The sequence below is a fragment of the Oppia nitens genome, unplaced genomic scaffold (genome assembly GCF_028296485.1).
Source record: "Oppia nitens isolate AA-2021 unplaced genomic scaffold, nextdenovo-longstitch-racon4-pilon3 scaffold5_pilon_pilon_pilon, whole genome shotgun sequence".
Classification (NCBI taxonomy): Eukaryota; Metazoa; Arthropoda; class Arachnida; order Sarcoptiformes; family Oppiidae; genus Oppia; species Oppia nitens.
Genome location: NW_026533243.1, coordinates 5,879,418 through 5,906,572, shown reverse-complemented (window position 1 = coordinate 5,906,572; position 27,155 = coordinate 5,879,418). Strand labels below are relative to the sequence as shown.

General features: G+C 22.4%; 1 protein-coding gene across 1 annotated transcript; it reads left to right on the top strand.

Moving 5' to 3' along the window:
* Positions 1–4,581: 4,581 nt before the first annotated feature.
* On the top strand, positions 4,582–25,468 carry LOC128961632 (carbonic anhydrase-related protein 10-like). The gene is made up of 6 exons (XM_054307885.1): positions 4,582–5,038; positions 12,400–12,536; positions 13,898–14,255; positions 15,611–15,870; positions 17,291–17,381; positions 25,458–25,468. The coding sequence occupies exons 1-6, from the start codon at positions 4,939–4,941 to the stop codon at positions 25,466–25,468; spliced, it is 957 nt and encodes a 318-aa protein (XP_054163860.1). The 5' UTR covers positions 4,582–4,938.
* The last annotated feature ends 1,687 nt before the right edge of the window (positions 25,469–27,155 follow it).

Sequence of the window (27,155 nt, the reverse complement as noted above, 5' to 3'; positions counted from 1 at the left end):
GCTCATCATATGCATTATGATATTATCTAAAAGCTATTTCATTTAATGTTTATAAAAAATTACTGTACGATAAAACTTTTTTGTCAATTAAAAGCAGATTTTTTGCGACTAACTAAATGCATGATAAGTTGGGAATTGAAATGTTAGCGTAAAAATACTGTTACAATGTATATACAATATATATACTGTATATAAATACAGTAAATAATTTCTTTATGCATTTAACAACAATTGTTTGTTTAATCTGATAACAAGAAAAAGAGTCATTTTTATTCATTCATTTGAAATAAAAATTTAAATACACAGTATTTATTAACTTTTTTATTTAAGAAGATAATTTTTAAAATTTAAACTTATCTTTTAATACAATAAATATCTAAAAAGTTATTATTATTTGCAATTCAATAAATACTGAAATKAAAATTATTTTACTTATTTTTATTTTAAATTTATACATTTAAGTAGAAAAAATATTTTTATAAAATAATTCTCTTTATTTGCAATTATTATATTTTTTAAATTCTATTTATTGTGGCATTTTTATTGCTAAGTTATTCAATTAACTTTCAATTTTGCTTTCATTTATTATAAAAATATATATTCACTTGAAACCGTTATATAACTACTGTATTATTATAGTATATATTGTAAGTAAAGTATAGTAAAATTTTTGGTTAAGAAACAAACTATAGATCGAGTTTCTGATTAAAAATGTTGACTAAAAAATCTATAAAGTATTTTATTTATCTACACTTTATGTATAATCCTATCCATCATCATATCCATCAAAATAGTTGAAATTAAATATAAATTTTAATACTACTATGCTATTATGTACTATATATTCTACTAATATATATATATACTAATAATTTTTAATAGCTATACTATGTTTAAATCAAAAATGTGTATCGACTATGAAATAATTTATTAAATTATTTACTTATTAAAAATTTATGAAATTCAATCACTCGTATAGGACTCGTAAATGTTGGGCCCATTATATGTCATGTCATAACACATGGAGCTCAACGATAGTCATCTATTTTACATAAACATATAATTCAAACAAAAAATCAATACTTTTAACACATTATCACAACATTCATTACCCATTTATTGTAAGCGCCGACAATTTAATACTACAAATAACAACAATATTAACAACAAMTACAACAAACCAAACATCAACTTCTTAGATAATAAAGTTGGTCCCTATATATTGACAGTTCATAAATAGTTGTAATCTGATATAATTTCATACAATTTAATTTATAATATAATCTTTGATAACGTGGACAACTTAATACGCCTACAGATTTATTTGATATATTCAATGTATGGGTAATATGATAAACCTATAAAAATAATTCAAAAATGTTTTTTTTKACATTTGACTATAGCAGCTATCAATTGAGACAATAGTTATATTTGCAATTTTAAGACAATAAAATATATCGACTCATCAGTTATTTGCTTCAATACCAATGATTGCATTTATCACAGAGTCTTATCTGAAGACCACGTATTGAGAAGTCATATAAACATTTTCTGACCCATAGTTTAGCACTTATTCTGTGCTGACTTAAGTGAGATGACTATAGAGATGAAGACAATTATACGATGCTATTCATGATGTTTGTAGACTATTGTATAGACAGTATGTTTTAAATATATGTATTGTCAGCACTTCAGAGAGACAATAGTATCGGTAAAATAAAATCAAAATATAGACAAATGCTATTACAATGTTTTAAAAAGTTTAGTAAATCAGATATTTGTTTGATTTTTAAAAATAACTCTCTTATCGTTTGAATTTTTGTGGACTTAACTTAAAACTCTTTTTCAAACTACTATTTTCAGTGACAAAACAGTATATCTTTGACTCAAATTGCTATTTATGAGTCAATCCGTTAGTAATTGAGTTGCACTTTATATATGTGATGGGATTACAGATTAAGTTGTATATTAGATGATAGGAGAATAGTGAATAGCGGCGGAACCCCCAAACCTAACCGTTTAAATTGTATGACTTGTCGATCGCCCAGTGCTAATGAAATACCGATAATAATATGATAGCAATGATTGTTAGTTGAAGTTATCGTCAAGTTTTGAGACAATAATAGTGAGCTATCAGATCATCGCTTAACTCATTGATGATGTAAATTAATGAACAAATCCATAGACTTTACGCCCAAATTCCCAATTGAGTTAATGTTTGGATGTGTTATGAATTTTGATATCATTTTTCTAACAATAAACGCTTTTCTAATGTAGTAATCAATTGGCGATCAAATCAACACTTGGGATGAAATCAAACGCCACTATCTGTCTATAATTTTGTCAAATGTTTTTATAATACTACAGTATATAAAATATTTCACAATTTTTAGTTTTAATATCATTTATGATAAAAATTAAAACATTTCTGTTGTAGCAATGATCCTCTCATCACATTTAAGACAGTTTTCTGAAACAAATAAATAAATTACATTAAGTTATTACTTGATATCTTAATACTGTTATACTAGGGCTTAGTTGGCATTACTAACAATATAATAATTTTTATCTCCCTTTCCCTCAGTTACTTACTCACTAACACTCTCTCAATCACTCAGTTATAAAACAGTAGTACATATTGTAGTATTTAAAATACAACACAAGTATAATATAAAAATAAAAGTTAGAGTAAATCCTTTACAATACAAATAAGTTTATAAAAAGATACTTATTTTAAATAAAATATATAAATAGAAAAAAGTCAATTTTAATATTATGTAAATTAAGCAAAAAAAAGTTCAATAAATGTTAATTGAATAATACTATATTTATTAATTGGAAATTAAATTAAAAGCGACAAATAAAAAACGTCAACTGACAGACAAGTGTTACAAATAATATCGGTTTTCGAGTTAAATATCTTTCTCTATAAATGGGATTAAGTATTATATAGATTGTTGTTTAGCTTCGGCGCACACTTTAAGACATATCCCATTTGCTGCTCACTTAAATGTATATACAATTCTCTCTCTCTCTCTCTCTCTCTCTCTCTCTCTCTCTCTCTCTCTCTCTCTCTCTTTATTCTCTCTTTATTCTCTATATTTTCTCTTCAAATTTTGGTTTCAATATATGGTACAAACAGTACAATAGAGTATACCATATAAACACTGAGTTAGGCATCGATTTTACTTTTATAAACCATTGCCATCACCGCTGATCTCTTCAAAAACAAATGAACTCTTATTCTAATATATATATATATATAGAAAACTTTTCATTGAAAACATTTTGTTGTTGTTGTGCTTAAGATATGTTTTAAAAACTATATTTACATACTTTTACTAAAGTATATTATTTAAGTGTGTTATTGTTTTTTCATGGTTTGTAAATGTTTGTAAAGCATCCATAAATCATTTTAAAATTATAATTAAAAAAGGTAACAATTTTTATAAAAAGTTTGGTAAATATTTAATACTTTAAATTTTTACACAAATAGTTTTTGTGTTATTTTAGACAAAATTTTTGTTGTTTATTTTCATATTTGTACAGTATATTTAATTATTTATTGTTCAAAAGTAATCAATAAATTGACAGAAACTAATAAATTTATTTAATTTTAGTAAATGTATATTATACAATATATTACTGCAGTATTTAATAAGTAATGTTTATTTAAAATTAGTTTTAATTATCATTTATAAAAGTTATAATTACTTTAAAATTAATATTATATAAAATAATATTGTGTACTGTATACGCACTTCAATTTAAACTTAATTATTTATTTATAATTTTATTATTATTGAAAATTACTATAAATTAATGAAAAATTATATTAAATATAATAAATGATTTTATATGTATTTTATCATCAAACTATCAAAGCTTACTTTAATAGATCAACTCTATTATGTTATAAATTTTATTGAAAACAGTTAATCTTTATATGTATAGTATAGACAATTCACTTAAGTTTAAAGTAGAAAATAATAGTTATTATAACAAAAATAAATAGTTTTTTTTAACAATCAATRATATGAAAAAATATTACTATTAAACTAGGGTTAAAACTCATAATATTGAAACAATAAATGACAGATAAATTGTGAGATTATTTATTTCTAAATAACATCAAATACATTTAAACACATTTTCATTTATAATATTTTTTACATAAAATATTAATTGATTTAAAAATATTATTTTATAAGTTCCTATATAACTTCTTGTTTACTTTTTTAAAAATATTATTTTTAATTACAAATAAATAATATAAACTTCTTGTTATTAATAATTTTTTTTGTTAATCATTTAAATTTTAATTATTTGAAATAAAAATTATGCTAAAATTCTGTGCAACAAATGTTTGCAGTTTTTCTTATTATTATAACTGTATTTTACAGATATAGTATTTATTTTGTTTATTTCATTTGTTAATTTTTAAAAACAATTTAGTTTTTGCAAAACAAATTCATTATTTTTATTACACATTTTTTCACAGTTCTAAGTGCAAAGTCAGCGCCGAAAAGCACTTGAATTTTATGATATTTTTGGTGACAATAGTGTCACTCCGTCTTTCATCTCTAAAGACACGACGTCTCATATAAATGACAACAACTCCACAAAAGCACTGATACCGTTGGCACAGGCGGTCTGCGAGAGACACAACCAGTCGGTGATTTCAATAGTCAAAGAGAGAGAAAGAGAGAGAGAGAGAGAGAGAGAGAGAGAGTCGACACACAAAAAAATATTTAAGTGAAGATATTGTTTATATAAGAATTACAGCCAAAGTGTAAACTCCGAGCAAAACATATCTCCGACAAAACATACAGTCGTTGACACAAATAATAAGCCAAAAGCTATTTTTCATTTGACTTTTGTGTTGCCGTTTGTGTCGTTCATATATAGAGTAGTTTGGGTGCAAAGGAATAGATAGGAATGAAAGCCGATTTTGTTTGGAAGTGTCTACCAGTGCTATGTCTTATCAAATCAGTTGTCACATCGTGGGAGTCGTGGTGGACCTATGAAGGCATCTCAGGTATACAATACTATTATTATGATATTTGCTTACTTATAAAACTTTCAATTTGTTTATATAATATTTATTTTATTTATTTCTAATATAATACCTTACAATTTCATATCAATTCTAATACTTAATTTGTTTTGACATTTCAAAGAATATCTATTAAAGAAATATTTATATATAAGTATTAGATTATATGTTATTTATTTATTTTTAGCCACAATAACCAGTTATATAAAATATATGTAACCAACAAATTATTTCACTTGTTATATCGCATAATATAAAACTATTTTCTATATACTATATATAACTGACAACACAACTAACTTATACAATATCTTTAGTTATTTTACTACAGGACTAATAAAATCACTTTGACTGCAATACCAGTGCTTAACTCACTGTAAATAATATGCAATACATTTTGTGTCTATAATACTAACTGTTACGCCAGTATTATTGATATTGTTTTGTTGGCTAATATTTGTTATGTTTGTTGGGATGAGAGATTTGCTGAAAGATTAACTTTTATTGGTAATTATTATTACTATTATTACAACTATTTGTAATATAAGGTACACTTTTAATGTTGCTTTTAATCGTTTTAATATTGAGTTTTGTGTCACATTTTATTGGTTTTATTTCTAATTTATTTGTTATGTCAATTTTAATAAGTTATGTTTGCAATTTAACATTATTTTTAAAAGTTTTATGTTACTTAAAAAAATAATTTAACTGTAAATTAATAACAATAATCATAAAAATTAATTGTTTTTGGGTTTTATTTAAGTTTTGTACTACAGTAGAACTTATTTATTAAGACATTTAAATGATTTTTCTTTTTTTTAAACAAATCAAATGTCTAAATATTACTAAACAAGGCTTAAATTAATTTTATAATCATTATACTTAATATTCAAAATGTTTATACAAACTTTACGATTTTATATAAAATTATAGTTAAAATAATAGCAATTTTCATCACTTTATAATTGCATGACTTCATTCAATAATTAACTGAATTTTTTTTATAATTTTTTTTCTTTAAAAAATCAACACTCGTTTGAACGCCTCTTAAGCTAATAATTCAATGTTAAGAAACAAACAAAAAACTTGATCTCAAAATCAAACACAGTTTACAAATATGCTGTAATAATGATATTATCTGATATAGTGGTATAAGTGGTGATCAAAGCAGGTGTTAGTGTTATATAGTAGTTGTTAGCACTTCTCTAATACTGTATTTCCTCTCAATCGACACATACAACTCGCACTATAATAACAGCTAATCCTTTATATGAGAAAATAACGACAGAAAATGTTATAAAAACTTAACCAAAAAATCACATTAAAAAAGAGTGAACTTTATTTATATAACATTTGCAGTCAAATCTGCAATTGGATGTCGACTTTATTTAGAAACCTAAATCTGTTGCTAYACTTATATTGTTTACAATCTCTCTCTCTCTCTCTCTCTCTCTCTCTCTCTCTCTCTCTCTCTCTCTCTCTCTCTCTCTCTCTCTCTCTCTCTCTTACTCACTCTCTCATTGATTATAATCGATTCAAGAAAATAAAATCTAATTATATTTGTGTGGAAACATTTGTTTCTGAAGTAAAGCCGTTTAGTTTGAGAGCAAATATTTTATGTTTTAAGTGAAGGCAATAGAGAATTGTTTGATACAAAGTCATAACATTGTTCTCCCCGTTACTCGTTATTGAAAGTTGAAAAATTGTCATTTATAAGGGAAAGTCATATATTAATAGAAAGATAGATAGATTGATAGGAATTTAATAGACAGACGGGGAGAGAGAGAAAAATATTAAATAAATGTCAAAAAATATAACGATATCTTACGCCATGTGCTTAAAAATTCAAAGCCCATAAAAGCTATGCATAAAATTACAGTATTTATATATATTAAGCAAAAAATGCTGTGTTTTATGTTATTTCAATTATATTGAATGCAAAAGTCACGCGTAAACTAATATAAAAATCATAATTTAAAATTCATTAAAGCAATTTGTGTGATACAAATGTTACAACAAAAATATTATATAACTGAATATTAAAGTATGTTATAAATTTCATGCACAAAGATATTTATATTAAAAATGTTATATAAAATAAACAAAATAATGATCACAATTTACATTTTTTGTTATTATTTTTAGTTATAAGCAATTGCTAATTATATATATATATATATATATATATATATATATATATATATAACAAATATGTTTCTTATATATGATTAAATATATGTATACATATATGAAAATGTTTGATAAAATTACATAAAACACGATATATTTATGTATCACTTTAATAAAATAATTGTTGCCATTCATTGCATGCCATTATTTTATTTGTCATCATTGAAGTGCATTTAATGCTCTGACAATAAGCAATATATTTTTGAAACATATCATAAATATTTGATATATTATATGAGCTATTAGTTTGATATGTGATCTAATGATTGTTATACAATAACTGTGATAATCATAATATAGAAAATAATGAAATAAATTTGACATTAAATCCTCTTATTTTGATACAAATTTATACAATATATTTTATAAATAAATAATAATTATAATAAATAAGAAATAATTYATTAATTAATGCATATTTTGTTTATTATATGAATTGTGTAAATGAAAAGAATCCAATAAAAAAAGTTTAATATTTTAGTGATGCTATAAATGCTATTTTGATTTGTTAAGAATTTGCAAATCAATAAAACAATAATAATTTATTTTCATGTATTTGGTTTGTTTTTTATTTTGAATAATATATCAAATTATTAAAGTATTGATCGATTTTAAGATCATTTATTGGTTTATCTATAAAAATTGGATCATTTATTGAAATCATTGTTAAAGGATATTGTCTGAGAAAGAAATTATAAGAGTTTTTTCTGTTATATAATGTTATAATCATTGAAAGCATAGAAAGAATTCTAACTTTTAATATAATGGCAAACCTTTAATAAATAAAGAGAATTGTAGCGCAAATTTGTTGCTTAAAGCACTCATAAATTCATTGTATTGACTGCCTATTTGTGCCACAAAAATATGATTACTGATCATTCTCTGCTCAAACAATATATAAAATGCATTTTCTTTCAACAATTTTCTATCAGAAAAAAGTTGAAAGAAATGCCGACTTTTACTCTTCATATCTGTAAAACAGAGATCAAAAAGTTAGTTCTCTCTCMTTCTCTCTCTCTCTCTCTCTCTCTCTCTCTCTCTCTCTCCACCATTCAATGCTTTATATGATTACTTATGTTTGATCTAAGATTTACTGAAAAAGACTTTATTCACATATGGGTTGGTATTAGTCTTATATTAAATATAAGAGACACTTATTGTTGATCTGAATTGAGATGCATTTCCAGATTGACTTGTTTTTAAGTGCCTCACAAAATGACAATCAAAGATAACTTAAAWTTTATTAATTTAAGTGTCGGCTTCAATAAAAGTGTTTTATTTCCAAAAATAAAATTAAAATGTTATTAAATAATAATTTTATTTATTTTTTATTGAATAAAATCAAAGAATTGTGAATTAGTAGAAATGAAATTTAAAAACAACAAAAGTTATAAGATTTGTTGCTTAACAACAATTGTATGTTATATTTGTTCAGATGATTGCAAAAGTGTATTGCTTTTTATGGTCAGTAAAGAGAAAGTGTTGATTATATGCTATATGAGTCCTATCTGTGAGATGTTGGTCCCTATTGGTTATGCTTTGTCATTGAATTATTAGTTGAAAGAGTAGGTCCACAAAAATCCAAGAGACTTACCACTTATAACGAGTCGATAACTCTGTGGAAATGTAAGAATAGACTTAGTCTTAGAGGTTTGGGAAACAAAATAAGTGTCGAAAACTGTACACAAAAAGTAGTGATAGAAATGCTTTTATATGTTTGTCTCATACGCTGTGAATCTGTGAATGCATTTTCAGTACCTCTCTTGTGGACAGACATTCCGGTGGGAGTATTATAAGTGAGCGATAAAAAGCAAATAATGCCAAAAGTGGCCACAAATTTAGTTTCGCTTCTTTGACTTTTCACTCACACTTTCTCTCTATTGGTTTGAGGTTTTTTTAAACACTATTCATATGAAAGTTAGTATTTGGATCACCAGTTTTGTTACTTTTGATTTTGATTTCAAGCGTTTATTTTTTTCAATCAAATAAAAACATTTTTGTTTTGACTTTGTTTCTTATATTATCTTAAATATTTTTCCATTTATTTTTCATTATTTATTTGCCAAAGAATTTATATAAATTGAAAACTTATGCATTTTAATAGCCCAAACAAAAAGCAAAATTGAAATTTCATTGGAAAAAATGATAAATGACTTTAACATATCATATCTTATATGAAAAATGGTTTATAATATTCGTCTCATGTTTTGTGAATCAACAAAATACAAGACATATAGACATATACTGAATACCTTAAATATATGATATATTTTTAGACAAATAATCACCAAAAATGAAAATATTTTTGCTGTGCTTTGCATTTCATTTCTATCTTTTTTACATATTGTTTGTTTGACAGTATTTATTATTAAAAATAGTCAATCATTTAAACAATAAGTGCTTTTAAAATAATACCAAAAAATTGTATGCGTGTGTCTCTCACTTGAAAATCAATATTATTTTTAATATTGATGAAACTATCACGTCTACAGTACAATTAGAAATGGGCAAATAAAAATTTCTAATAAATTTCCCTGAAAAAATTTCTATTAAATTTCTCAGGAAAAATTTCTATAGAAATTTTACTTTATTATTACACTAGGGATCCCCATATCTATAACTATTGTAATACTATATTAATGAGACAATACACATATACTATACAAATGGGATCCCTATTTATAAAATAATTATAATTCTAGTTTATTTTTAGTTAAAATTTTATTAATCATTTAACTATATTTTTAGTTTAATATAATTAAAAAGATTAATTTTTACTTTAATTATTAATTAAAATTACTTGTATCCATAATGTATTTTTAAAAGATAACTAATATTGAGACAACAAAATTAACATGAAGATCCCATAGACAGAAATTTCTTTTAGAAACTTTTTAGAAATTTCTCTTTTTTTGCCAAAATTGTAGAATACATTAACAAATATTGTTAAAACTTATGATGACTTTGTGTGAAGAGTGAGAGATTTGAAAACAAAGATTGAAACTTCATATCCATTTTGTGAATATTATTAGAGATAAAATATAAAAAATAGAGATAAACTACAATATTTTGTTATAAAATAATGACAAACACTTTATGGTACAAAAGCGTTGCATATTATTTAACTTCAACACACAATATAAACAATAACTTCAAAATAGTTTTCAGCATAAAATAAAAATGCTTTTAAAACAAGAAGTCAATGTCTGTATGGATTCAATGTTTGCCAATTGTTTTAACTCTATATTTGCTCTAAAATTTATTTTTTCCAGCAAACGATGCATAAAAATGATAACTCTATCGAAATTTTTGTCATTATTTTAAATTAAGATTAGTTTATAAACAATAAATATATTTAATTTGTTAAAATACTAGATTTTCAAATAATATTAATAAGTATATTATAATTTATAAAGTATTCTACTGCACATTAATAATATAATTTTAATATAAGTATAATTAAATGAGTGAATGAACTTTTATTTAAAAATATTTGTTTATTATTCATAGTATAACAATTATAAAATATATTTTTATTAATCTAATTTATATATATATTTTAATAATTTTTTTTATAATTTTTTTGTTAATAAATATATATCTAGAGGTTAACTTCTAGTAAATGATTTTTCTCAAAACTCAAAACAAAGTAAAACAAATATAAATGATTAGAAAAAACTAAATACTAATGTTTGTAAATTTTATCTTTATATCTTACAAATAAATGAGTTAATAAAATACACTTTCATTTTTATTAATAAATTGGAGATACTTTCTACTAATTGCAATAAACTGTATAAAAATTAGTTAATTAGTTTCAAGATATATAATATGTATGTTTAATGTATAAACACAGCTTTGTAAAGTACTATATTGTAGGTATAATCATTAAACTAATATATAGTTAACTTTAATAATGATTTATCAATAATTTATAGTGATATTAATTTACAGTTTAACTGATAGTAAATTAGTGAAAKGTCGGTCCAACCCAACCCGTACGCAAATCCCAACCCATTGCGATCTCTATTTCTATTTATTGATAAATTCATTAATATAAGTGACAATAAAACTAATACTAATAAGAAAATTGATGTGAAAATTGACGGTAATTATAGCTGATCTCAGATAATGTATGAGACATAGACTAYTTGAGTGTCCATTAAACTCGGACTAAAGTGTCAAATATAGTGGTGTTGGATGGGTTGGCACGTCTACCGATTTCAACCAATTTGTCTATACTTTTCAAATGACATGCCATCGGAAATAACGTCATTAATATAACCAGTATATATATATAATATATATATATATTTGAAAAATGCCTTATATTAAGTATATACAGTAGTAGAGAATATTTATGAAAAATATTATATAACTATAGCTATAATACTATAGTACTATGAATGCCATAAATAGAGAGTTTGACAATTGATGGACTCAACTACTATAGTAATTGTCAGCACAACAACAATTGATGGCCAATACAACACCTGAGACCACAAAACACAAGTTTAAACACTGAATGATCGCATTTAATGCCTTTGGGCTGATTTGGTGACCATTTATTCAATGAATTACCAAAGAGTTTGGTCACTAATAGTTTGTTATTGTCTTTTTGATTGTCTCTTTCTTTACATTGACTACAATGACTGCAACAATGAATGTTTGGATAAAAAAGAAAAAGAAGTCTATTTATATGCATTAAAGCCTTTACCAGTCAATCCTAAAAACCTTATTATTGCCTAAACTCTCTCTCTCTCTCTYTCTCTCTCTCATCCCTTATATTGTTATTTATTATATTATGTGATATTGTATTAGACTAACAGTTTAGGGCCACAACATTCATACAAACACAACCAATTACTTTATTGTTTGGTAAACACATTGCAATCATATTAAATTCTATAATAATAAATGGGTTTAAATTATATTTATGTTTCAATTTCTATTAAAATTTAGAGATATCATTGAACTCTAGTTGTACCTTAAAATATGATAAAATATTATGCGCTTATAATCTTTATAATATGCTATTGTGTAGTGAATTGAATGCTTGGTATTAAATTTTATGTATAATATGTGTTATTATTATCATCTAAAGGCAAGAATTTTCTAATAAACATTTCTCACATTTTTGGCATTACTTTTAGGTCCAGATTTCTGGGGACGTCTTAACCCAAAGTGGAGTCTCTGTAGTCGTGGTCGACGTCAGTCTCCTATTGATATCAATCCAAAGCTGTTATTATTTGATCCAAATCTAAGTCCACTTCATGTGTACGGCGATTATGTGAGTTATGTCTTTCAATATTATTCACTCATTATTTAGTAGTCTCTATATACACTAATTATGGACTCCAATGGCTCACACTTTATTAAGCTCTAGATTTAAAGGCATATAATTTATTATTATTATACGTATAGATAGTTTACATCAAAATATACTTTTGGATTAAAAACATACAAAAAATTTCTATACATATTCTATATATATTTTACTCTACAGTATACTAAGATATTTTGCATAATTAAACATAAATTTGAAAGTTTAAAAATCCAGCGAAAAATTTTTAACTAATACTATATTTACAAAAAGTTTAACATAATTAACATACAGATAATGAATATAATATATGACTAATTATTTTTGCAAACAATAATAATAAAAACAAAGTTTTATATTCATTTATATTATGAACAATAAAATTGCATTTAATAGTTATGAATGTTTACGATGAAAAAGTTTACCATAACTTAGGTTTTAACAAAATAGCTATGTATTGTGTGGCAAACCGTATGAAAAATAGTTAATATATATATATATAAGAGAGAGAGAGAGAGAGAGAGAGAGAGAGAGAGAGAGAGAGAGCTCATTGTTCATCGTTTACACACATTTTAAGAGTAAATGTCATAAGCATTCAATTATTTGGTGACACTTTTGTTGATAATAAAAATGATATCCAGAATTGCATACAGAATTTGTTGTCATATATTTTTAGTTTAATGACAAACTGTAATGAATTAAAATCTATAACTTAAATATATAGTAGTATTCGTATATATAATTCTTATATCACTTTTTCTGTGAATATTTATTTTGTCATATTTTATATTTAAATTATCAGTATATTTATTAAATTTTACTTTATTAATATTATATTATGTATACTATATATTTATTATAGATGAAAATAATGTGTTATACATTTGTAAGTTATGTACAATAGTAAACCTTTTTTTGTCATAAAATACAATATAATATTTGTTATTTATAATATATAAATATATTTTCATCTCTTCTAAAACTATTTCTTTTCATTTACTTTATTGAAAACGTGATTCAAATATATTTCAGAAAGTTTTTGTATTTATTTTCATTTTTTAAATACAAATTTAAGTTTTGACAGTTTTTGGTTTTCTTCACCACAACTATAAATAATATTCATATTTATAATATATGGTAACATAATAATTAAATTTAGCGATTAGTGAATTATAACTAAATTATTTTTAAAAAAATTATGAATAATTATTATTAAACTATTATATTAAAAAACATTATTATGTGTTAAAATATATACTATAGTTTAAAACGTATAGTAAAATGATAAATTAAAGTTATTTTTATATTGTAATTGTAATAATTATTAGATAAGTGGTAATCTACAGAACAGTGGTCGCGGAATCATATTTAAGGTGAGCTCCAATCGCACAGTTATTATAAGTGGTGGTCCGCTATCATATCAGTACACATTGAAAGAAATGATATTACATTACGGGCGCGAAAACGATAGGGGATCTGAACATACAATTAGTGGCCATCAATTTCCTGCCGAAATTCAATTGTATGCCTTTAATTCACAATTATACGCCAATTGGACGACAGCCCAGAGCGAAGCTAATGGTGTGCTCGCTATTGCCGTACTTATAGCACATACACAACAATCGATTGGAGGAAATGCACAGTTAAAACACATCACACACACACTCAAGAATATCACTGCCAAAGGTATCAATTGGTCTACAATTTTATTGCCATAAGTTTCATACCATTTATCTATATTGCACTCAAAAACTAATATTTGGATTTTTTGCTAACTTTACAGTTTTACTTTAGAAACATAACTGTAAAAAATGTTTTTATTACTATTCATTGACTCCTATCTATTATATCATAAATTCAATGTTTATATTTATTTTTCTTATAGTGTATATTCAATTCAGTTATTTTTGTTTAGCTAAGTTCACAATTAAAATATATATTAATAATTTTAATTTTTTATATATTTCATATATTTTATTTCATAAAGTTTTATTTAAAAAAATAGATAATTATTTATTAATAATTTAAAATTTCCAAGAAATTGTATAAAGGTTTACTACAATCTATAAAAATCTAGAAACTTTGCAATAATTATATCTTTAATTATTGTATAAAACATATTTGACTATATGTTTGACATTTCTATTTAAAAGTTTATTACAGCTTTTGAAATACAAAGTTTTAATAATTAAGATGTTATAAACATTTTCATCTTATTTTTCTTATTCATAACTTTTAATTGCATGTAATTAGGAGTTTCTCTGAGGAATATATAATGACTTAATTTTTAGAGCAAATATTTTTAAGTCAATAAAATCGTTTATAAACACTTGCTTTCAGAACATCATTGAAGTACATGTTTTCCCAAAATTAATATTTCGTTAAAATTCATAATTATATATTGATATCATAGTCTGAATAAAAGTAATTATTTTTGTAATTAAAGCTTATATTTTATATTTACATTTTTAAAAATTGAAATTTATATATGAATTGTTTTTTAAAATTTTATATATTATGAAATAAATTAAAATTACGATTTTTTACAAAATAAGCAAATTAAGTCTGTTTTTAATCATATTTGTCACGTTATCTTTATTTTTTTTCTACTAGTATTAAGAAATAAATTTTAATTATTATAGATAAAAACATGTATTTACTATATTAACTTTAACTTATATAAAATAGAGTATTTTTATCTATATTACGGCACCTTTTATTTTTGATGTTTAAATAAATTTATTGAAAGCAAATCAAAATATTACTTTTAGATGACTATGATTTAATAATAATTATAATCTGTTAAATTTATTTATATTAAATCAATAAAAATATTGCATTAAATTTAGTACTATAGATTGTAAAAATGATATTGAAATTGAAAATAGTAATAATACTATATATTTGTAACGAAAAGTAGCAAATCTATTATTAATTGTAATTAATATAAATGTAGTGAAAGTATTTTCTATATAAATGTCAATAATATAAATAATTAGTTGAAAGTAATTCATTAGTTTTAATGGCATTTATTTTTAAAGGTGACAATCAATGGATTAGTTCGTTGAGTATCAGAGAATTATTGCCGACATTGAAGTATTACATAACATATGAGGGATCACTAACACAGCCGTCTTGTCACGAAACGGTCACTTGGATTGTATTAAATAAACCAATTTATATGACTGGACATCAGTTTCATCAGTTGAGGACAACTATGCATAGCGATGGACACGGAGACAACTTTAGGCCACTCCAGCCAATCAATCACCGCGTTATGAGAACTAGTATTAACTTTCAGGTATTGATTCTGAATGTTGTTTGGCTAACAATTTGATAAAATTAATTAAATATTACATTACATTACACTTTGTTTATATTCAACAAATACAATGAATTCTATATTCAGTTAATACTAAACAAAGAGAATTTTAATGTATTTTATTTTTAGTTAAGAATTTATGACTTAAGGCTACAAATTTTAAAACATTTGTTTTACACAAAACACTATTTAATAATTTATTAAATAATTAAATTCCATGAAATCTTATTTTTGTTTAATAAAAATTTTAAACATTCAAATAACATTAACTTTAATAAATAAAACGTTTGATATCTGCTTTTGTCGCCCGACTTTTAATTATAAATTTATGTATAAAAGAATAAAATTCAAGTAAACAACAAAAAAGACAAATGTATTACAAATTTTTGAAAACTGAAAAATATTTTTCATATAAAGTTTGTATATTATGTGTTGTTATTTGTAACTCTTTATCAGATCAACAACAATATTGTTATAGTAATACAACATTGGATAACAAAGTTTCGAAAGTTTTTTTTAATGTTACACTTTATCCTTCAATCTGATCACGTATTTGATGAAAAACTTATCGTATCTTTTGTTATCAAATATTTTTTTATGTTTAGATTTTATTGTTAAAGTTGTTGTATAGTTGAAGTAAAAAACAGTTTTTGTGGTTTTTTTATAAAATCATATTTGATTGTAATCTATATAATGCCTATTATTAGAAAATATATGATCAAAAAATAATCAAAATATTTTAAAAAATAATTTACAATTGCACAATATATAGTATATATATATATATATTGTTAAAATAACTAAAAACTATTAGAAAATATTACGTTTTATTATAAGAAACACTTTAAATGAGAATCACATATAATTGTTTAGCCGTTTTATAATTATAATTGAAATCAATATTTAGTATTGCATTAATTTCTTTAGATTTAAAAACTTTTTTTTAAGATTAATGTGTCATTAATTTGTAGTGTCTTTTAAAAATACTGATACTTTAAACTTAATCTAATAATGTATTCTTAACTGTTAAGCATCAGTTGTTTCAACTTTCAATTATATTAGACATACACTCAATTTATTAGGGATTTAAGTTACACACACAATAATTATTGATTAAAATTAAAAACAAAAAAATTGTTTTAGTATAATCAATTCAAAGTGTGATAGCTGTATGTGTAGTAAAAAACCAGTGATCAAACAATGTTAGTAATACTACATATTTTTTACTCAGAAGTTTTTTTTACTGTTTTTTTGTGTATCGATAAACACCTCTCATATAATCTCTTAAAATACACTGTTATTAATAATAAATTAGAGACATATGTTTATGTTCTTAATTATAGTTAATTATCAAAGAGTTAATCAAAATGTAATCAATCATTTTGTTGTTGTTTTTAAGGATCAAACCAATGAAGTAAGCATTGACTTCAAACAATCACACCATAAGAAGGCCTCGATGTGTACTATGGAGAGGTCGATGATGTATAGAGGTTTGCCTACAGTTTCTTACATTTATTAGTTTTTCTTATCTATGAATTTGGTTTTATTTATCAAATTTCCGTACGTCCTAAACATTTTATCATAAAGATTATTAAATTATTTTTAATAGTAAATCTAAAATATATTTTCCATTTAAGACGCCCACAATAATTGTGGAATCAGTTAATAAAATTAAAATTTATTATATATTTATTTAATAAGTTATAAATTAAATGATGAAATCTTGATAGCAAATTTCAATATTTTATCTTAATAAAATTATGAGTATTATAATTATAAAATTTAAAATATTACTTTAAAAGTAGATTTAAATTTGGCCCGAATTATGTCAATAAGGAATATTTTTTTATTTAATATAAGATAATAGTGTTTTTTTAACATCAAAAATAGTAAATGAAAACATTTTTTTCATTAATAGTTATTTCTGACGACAACCTTTCGAAGATAATTCACAGAATTAATAACTTTTTAAAAATTAACAGATATTTTCTTATTATTATTATTAGTGATTAAAATTAAAAATTATATTTTTATATCATAACTTTGATTAGTATTTTTATTTTCAAGACATCCGACGAATTATAATTTTATTTAATATTTTTATTTATCATATAATGTGTTAAATGATAAAATTTAGATTTTTTAGTTAATTTTTTCTTGAGTAAATTATATTTTGATGATACATTTAAATAAAGTGATTATTTTGATAGGACTTTATCGAGGTACTTTATAATAATATCATTAGTAATTATAATAAATAAAATTTATTTGTTTACTATAATTTACTAATTAATAGTATTTCATTATTTATTTATAAAAGTATAAACGTGTATTTTTATATGTAGTTATTTTTTAATTTAGTATGAAATTAGTGTATTACTTTATGACTACTCTTTATATGATATATATGTAAAACTATTTTTACAAACCAGTTATTTTATTTTATGGTTTTGACTACACTTTATCTATTAAGTGAAAGGATGAGTATATAGTTTTTGTTATCACATATATTGAGGAAATAGAAACTGAATTTAACAAAACAATTGACTACAAATAAATATATTGACAAATAAATAAATTTAGTAAAAAACAAAAAATATTAGACTTAGTAGATCTAGTATTGTTTAGCTATAATATAGTTATATAAATCTAAAATTTAGTCAATAACACCATATTAGGGTGTGAAAGGGCAACCATTGAACAAATAGTTTTATGTATTTTATAGTAAATTATATTCACTCTTAAGTCCATCTGCTACCAGTGCACTGTAAAAACCTATATAAATAGTATGTATGCTATTGAGAGGTTCCCCAACATATGTCCCTTCAATATATATATATATATAWATATATATAAGTAAAATCAACTCATATTTCTGATGCCTTTACTAACACACAAAACTCTATTTTATTTTCTTTTTTTTTTGTAGCAAACATTAAACTAAATTCTGAAGCATTGAATCACTTATAACTAAAAAGATGCACTTTATATATATATTATATATATTACAATATATAGAATATTCTATATAAAAGTATATAACAATATTTTCGACACAAATACATCTAAAACAAAGTTTCAAATGTATCTAAAAATAACAATATTATTGTTTGTGAACACTTGAGACTAATTTATTGTTTAGAAAATATCTATCGCTTCTCATATATATTCTATAATAAGATTTGTGAAAAATATAAGGATCTCTCGTTCACTGACTCTCATGAGATAACTGTGCGATGAAAGGCAACGTTGGAGCAAACATTTACACCAATTGTAACAACACTTCATTTGGTTACCTAATATCATATTAGATGCCAAAAATTAACCTGAAATCCGATGAGAAAACTTGCTGTAAGTTATGATATATATTATAGTAATAAATAATAACTTCATTTTTTTGCAAAGATTTAAAAAAAATAATAAATATACGATTGTATTATAAGATTTGCATAACATATTTAATATTTATTGAATGCGTATAATGACTATAAATTTATTTTTAACTTTTGATTTTTTATAAAATATAAAATCTGAACATTATTTGAATTACTTAAGTTTAATAAATGTCTGTCCCATTCAAAGGCTTACATTATTAATTTATTTTATTAATATATAATATTAAAGGCTATTATTTAATATAAAATGAAAATCTATAAAATCTATGTATTATATTATACAGTACTGTTAAATTATAATTTATATATTTTATAACAAAGGATTCAATATTATAATTGAATTACAGGTATATAATAAAAGAAAATATACATTTGAAACAAAATATTATATGATATATTTATACCGCATAATAATACTTTGTTTTTTAAATGAAACTCAAACATCTGTTTCAATAATTATTAAGTTTCAAAACTCCTCAAAAAAATTGATTTAACTTCAAATTTATTTGCTTTTTGACTCTCAATTTATAAAAATTGTCACAAGTATTATATTGAATTTTACTATTAAATAAAATCTAAAAATGTATAATTAAAATTTATAATATTATTAAAGTATAATACAATATAATATTTACTAGATATAATTTTTAAACAAAAATAATAATTAAATTTCAAAATATATAAATATTGATAAATCATTAAATTTCAGTTTTCATTTTTCATTAGTCAGTATATATTTGATGAATTAATATTTTTTGTTATCATTTTAATATATTGATATAGTAATACAAAGTTGAATATAATTATTATTTAACAATCAATTATCTCTTTCATTGTCTGTCTTCAAACCTCTCCCTCTATTTTTTCAATAAGTGCTGATCCATGTGCTTGAGCTTAAAGAGTAAAGTCAATTGAAGATAAAATTAATTAAATATTAGAGAGAGAGAGACTCCTCTTTGGGTTTGACAATGAAATAATGCAGAATTTTAGTTCATTTTATATCACTATATATTCACTATTATGCCGTTTGGCTGTGTTTGGCGTCTGATAACAATTTGGAGGAATAATGATTACTATTTTTCATATGACTACTACTGTGAACAACAAAATAAAAATATTATAATTATTGTTATTTTTTGCTTACGTTTTTAAATGCAAACTTAATATATCAACGGTGATTATAATGACTGTCACTAACAAGCATTTAATATTTTTTATCTTTTCCTTTCATACACACATACACACATACACACATACACACATACACACATACACACATACACACATACACACATACACACATACACACATACACACATACACACATACACACATACACACATACACACATACACACATACACACATACACACATACACACATACACACATACACACATACACACATACACACATACACACATACACACATACACACATACACACATACACACATACACACATACACACATACACACATACACACACACACACATACACACATACACACATACACACATACACACATACACACATACACACATACACACATACACACAACAGATAGAAAGAGAGATCAATTATTTATATTTTACAAAAAGTATTTTGATTGACAAGTATTAACTTAAATTTAAATAAAATATTATATAATGCATTTTAATCTTATGATTGACTACACATAATAATAATATGTAAACTCATCAAATAATATCAAACAAAAAAACCTAATTGTTATTTTCAAGAAAGAAAAAACAAAATTTATCCATTTGTTTATAGTTTATTAAATTATTTATTTATATTAAGTAATGGTTACCAAAATAATATGATTATTGATAAATGAATCCATACATAACTTGCGGGTCAACTACTAAATGGACAGTTTTGGACTGTAAATCATACGGTAATATAAAACAGAGACAAACATACATTCACTGGGGATTGTCTTTCAATGGGAGACTCAAAACATGATATAAAATAAATATATTAGAAATATATGAGAAAATATATATGAGATTGCATTTGAAGAATGATAAGTAGTTTGTTATACAAAAAGAAAAATTAGTTTTATTGCAACAAATCACGCATTTTCTCTATAATTCATGACTTTTTTGTCCTCTATATTGCAACCAAATAATAATCATCGATATATTATATATTTTATGTAATAATTTTCTAATATTACAGCCTTATATGTAAACACATTTGAAATATAAATTATATTTATGATATTAACAATGTTTTACTTAAAATATCAATAATATTTATTTACATTAAAACAATTAGCACTAAATTAATTCATTCATTAGTTTATGTAAATTTTATTGCTTAACAAAAATATAGTGTATTGTATATTAAAAGCAATTATATAGTATTTGTTTTGTACTTCAATATTGAGTATCAAATAGTTTTCATTTTATAGCTACAGATGTCTTGAGTAGACTTGATTTATACTGTAAATAGTTTTATAGTTCAAGAATATTCTGCACACAAATCTCTGCTATTCTTTCATTTTTTCTTTAATTTATAATATAAAACAAAACTACATATCGTTTAATATTTTATGAGTATATATATATACAAGTTTTTTTTTATTTATATAAAAGCATAAATTTTTAGTTTATAAAATTGACGAAAAAAGTACTCGACATGGTTTTTTGGATATAACGTTTAAAATTATTAAGAATTTTGTTATTAATAAGGAATAAGTGTTAAAATATTATAAAATTTTACAAATTATGACTCAGGAATGTTCTATTGTATATCTCAAAAACAATAAGTAATATTAAGTTTGTTTTAAAAACTCATATATTAGCTAAAACTTAAAATAAAATGTTTCGGAAATTTTCTCAAAAATATGTTGCATTCGAATAAAAATGAATAAATAGAAAATTTGTAATATGGTGTGTAAAGTGTGTAAAGTGTGTAAAGTGTGTAAAGTGTGTAAAGTGTGTAAAGTGTGTAAAGTGTGTAAAGTGTGTAAAGTGTGTAAAGTGTGTAAAGTGTGTAAAGTGTGTAAAGTGTGTAAAGTGTGTATTGCTATATTGTTATGGTATTGATATACTTATTGTATAAAAATAGTTATAAATATCATTATTGTATTAATAAACAATAAGATTGTATACAGTAAATTATTTCAATATCACTTATAGTTTTTAATCTATATTTATTACATTATAACATCCGTTCAATGCTTTTATAATACCAAAAAATGATGTTAGTTTAACTTTATAACTTTAATAGTTATAGTCTAAAAAACCGTGCCAAGCATTTTTGTCTCCAATTTTATATACAACATACTATATATATATATATATATATTTCATTTATATATTTGAATGTATTGGTTATATCATTGATTTTGAAGACCTCTCCTATCAGTCATCATTGTTGACATCAAAAGCAGAAAAATAGATTATGTTTTTTAAAAAATGAATGCATTTCTCAATGAAATGTGTCATCCGTTAGGTTTCACACGATTGCTGACATTTATATACATATATATATATATATATATATATATATATATATATATATATATATATATATATATATTTAACTAAATATATATCAATATATAGTTGAGATATATTTTTGTTATTATTGGTGTTGTTGTCTGGCAGTTACAATCCCTCCCTTTCCAAAAAAAGTAAAACACAAATTCCTTTATTATTTAAGTATTATTAAAAAAATTTTTGTTGATTTTGATTGATTTGCAACAAAACTTATATAATAAATAATATATATATACTGTATATATAACAACAAAAACAAAACATTATTTGTAGGAAATGGTTCACAGAATTATTGTTAAAACATTTTTATAACTCTTATACATGGAATTGACATATTTTTTTAAATATGTATTTAAAATAAATAATGATTTTACTGAATAATTTATAATTTTGTTTTAAAATATCTATTTATATAAATATAAATATTGAATTATTAAAGAATGTATTTATAAATTTTTAAAAATATTGAGAAATAATATTATGACGATATTTATTAATATGATTTTATTATTTATTGATATCATATATAAGGTTAAGTGAATAGTTATAATATTATAATTAATATACAGTACCAATGGGAATAAATTAATAAATTATTATACAGTTTTATTAATGTTTTGTAGATATATTATAAAATAGTTTCTCTTTACTGACGCAATAAATAATGTATGATTTATAATTTGATTACATAATAACAATAATAATTCAATTTATTTAATATTAATTTATTACATAAGTTGTAATTTAAGATATGTTGTGAATATTTTGTTATAAATCATTGAAATTTGATATTTGATTTAGAAGAAAGTATAATAAAAAAATATTTTAAAAATTGTAATTATAAAATCATTATTATAACTTATATTTATTATATCATTTGGCATTAAACCGGTATATTAATTTGCTATTAATTTATACTACACACAAGTATTATTTATCAATTGATTTTATAAAATTTTCTAGCAATACAGTATAATTAAAGTTAATGTATATAATAAAATTACAAGTATTGTATTTATAAATAGTGTTTTCAGTTTATAAAATATAAAACTAAAACCAATTACAGTATTTAAATAAATTCAAAATGTGTTATTTTACATAATATAATACTTTGATTAAACTCTAAACTATCATTTCTGTACATTTACTGTATTTTTATTGAAATTTCAATTTATTTCAGTTATTCATTGAAAATAATGCTTTGACTCGAAATTAGTTTTTTTCAAATTACATTCACTTTATTTATACAATTATTCACAAAATTGTCGCAAATCTATACAAAAAACACATTTTACTATAATATAAATTCCTTTATTTAACATAACTTTTGCAAAACATAAAATACAAATAATTTATTAAGAATTTTTTGTTTAATTTATAAGCAATTTTGCAATTGGTTTTCAAAAACAATAGACTCTTTTTAGTAATTACTCGGTATATCTGAGAGAACTCTTATATTAGTCGATGTTTTTGTGCCATTAAATAAACTTTTTTTATCTAAATCACTGACACTCTGTAATTAACTTTTATTTGCTTAAAATGAAATGCAATTCACATTTACTCATATATATATATAGTACGATATATCCTCTCTTTTTTTATGGTTGAACACACACTTGAAGCTACCGGTGCTAAACAACCCTTACCTCTTGTATTAAATATCTATTTTTTACTTTTTCATTTGCACTTTAATTGTAGGAATGCATTGATTGATAATTTTTATCCGACTCTTCTTTACTATTATGTGTCTGTAATTTATACTCATAAAGACAATAGTTATTTGTAATTACAAATATAACTGAAAATTACACATATATTATATAATAAATTAAAGAAATAAATGAAATTTAGTTCAAACTTTTATTGTTATTTTGTGCGAACAATAATTTGCTATAAAAACAAAACAAAGTTAGACTTATTAATTAACGTTCATTTTTCTCACTTTCTTACCATTTAATCCTTATTTTTATCGTAGTTTTTGACCATAACTTGAAACAAAAGTGACATTAGTTTGTTTGACATCTCAACAGTACAGTCTTTGATGGGAACCGGCAGTTGTTATTACGATAGACATCCGATAGTTAATCCGTGTCAGAGGACAGCCTTTTCACACAACACTGACAACGACTTCACATATATTCTTAGTAATTATTGTCTGCCAAGTCTGGCACTGGTAGTCAATATCTGCCATTTCAATGGTGGTTAGGTATCAAAAAAGATTATAAGGATTGAAAGCAAAGTTAATGATAACTTCAAATAAAAGTTAGGATTCTATGTCTTAATTCCTCACTTAATGTTAAGATGAGATTAATTGATGAGATTATTATCGGTTAAAGAAAAAGAGAAACTATTTGTGATTTTACTTAATGACAAACAAACTTATTGTCAATGAAATTAAAGTCAATAAAAATTTTATAAAAAGTAAAAATTATTCATAAAAAGCTAAAAATTATGTAAAATTAACTTAGATTTATTAAAATAATATCAAAACATTAATTAATTTAGTCAACTTTCAAAATCATAAATATTATATTTTATTATAATAAATTTAAATTATAAATAGATGTCATTCAGAAAAGGCGTTCAAAGAAAATGAGAGAAATTGATTTAGAAAATACATGTATTTAATATAAAACTAATATGTATTTAATAAATTTTAGGAAAGGGTTAAAGATGTCTTTAAATCTAAATATTAAATAAAGTTAATACTATTTAGCATATGTTTATTGAAAATGTGTTTATTATATCTATTAATTTTTTATGATATAATAAATGCACTTAATTTATTCATAAAAATATTTAAAATATATTGTAAATTAAATTTATTATAATAAAATATAATAATTGACAAGAATTAAATTGAGTTGCCGTAACATTAAATGATATAACTTAGTTTTTAAAAAAATCAATTTTATGTAAAAAATAATATTTGTTATATTAAAATCTTAAATTTATATAATATAGTGCCGTCTTGTTGTTTGTGCAATCATTAATATATTGCAACAAAATTCAGATTAAAATACTAAATGTGTTATATATTTAAATAAAAATGATATAAAAAGGTATAGAAAATGACCATGATGATTCTATTTAATAATTTATATTTTTGAACTAATTGTGTCACAAGTTGTCACTCTCTAATTCAATCACTTAAAGTAAACCAAATGTCACTTTTTTATGTAAACTAAAAAATGTAGATTAGTATTTTATAAAGTTATTTGTATTATAAATAACTATTTATATGATATGTATATCTATACATATTATTATTATTATTATATGTTAATATAAATTAAAATTATGTTAAATATTTATATAGATTTATTGTAGTAAAAAAGTTGCACTTAATATTCTAAATTGCATTTTGTATATATAATGTAATTTATATTCTATATATTATAAAATAAAAGTTATTTTTATATATTTAAAAATTCAAACATTTATTTTTTATTTTATTTTTTTATTGATTAATTTCAAATTAAATAATTAATATTTTTCATATTTATTTATTTATTATTGGTATTATTAAATACGGTATAAAATATTTCAGATAAATAATTGCTATTACTATTATTTTTTGTCTAGATTTAATTTGGAAAAATTTTTAGAGAAAATTTTAGCAAAAGTTTATGATTAATTTTTATTATTGAGGCATAGTAAGCTCTTAATATTTAAATAAATTTTATATACAGATACCAATTTATAGATTACATTTAACAAAATTTATAAATACTATCGGTATTATATATTTATAGTATATACTTATACAAAATATTTATTAATATATTACAAACATTTAATATAAATAATATGAATATATCATATCTATACAAACACTACAAACAATTAAATTTACATTTTATATAATTAAATATAAATAAATATTATATTTATTTGAATAATCTCAGTCTCTTTAGTTATCGATTAACTATTTATATGGACAAATAAAATACCAAAATTATGTTATTTACAAGTAAATCACAATTAATATAATATAATATTTATAAGAATACATCGATAATAGAGAATAATATAGATTTTTAGATATTTTAAATATTTATATTACAGGTATATTAAATGGACAACAAATAAATGGCAATTGATTCGTAATTTAAATAATATATTTATAACTTGTATGGACACACATAATAGATGGCGAGCACTGGTATTTCACATATCATTGGACAGAGTTCTGGTTCTGTGATCTAAATTGTCAAATCCGTAGTCTCTGGCCTTCAAAGAGGCCGTTAGTATACGTTTTGTTCGTCTGGCGTTACAACGGGTCTTATATAATATAAATATTGTAAATAATGTTATCAATAGACCCAACGATATGGCGATACGGATGCCAATCATAG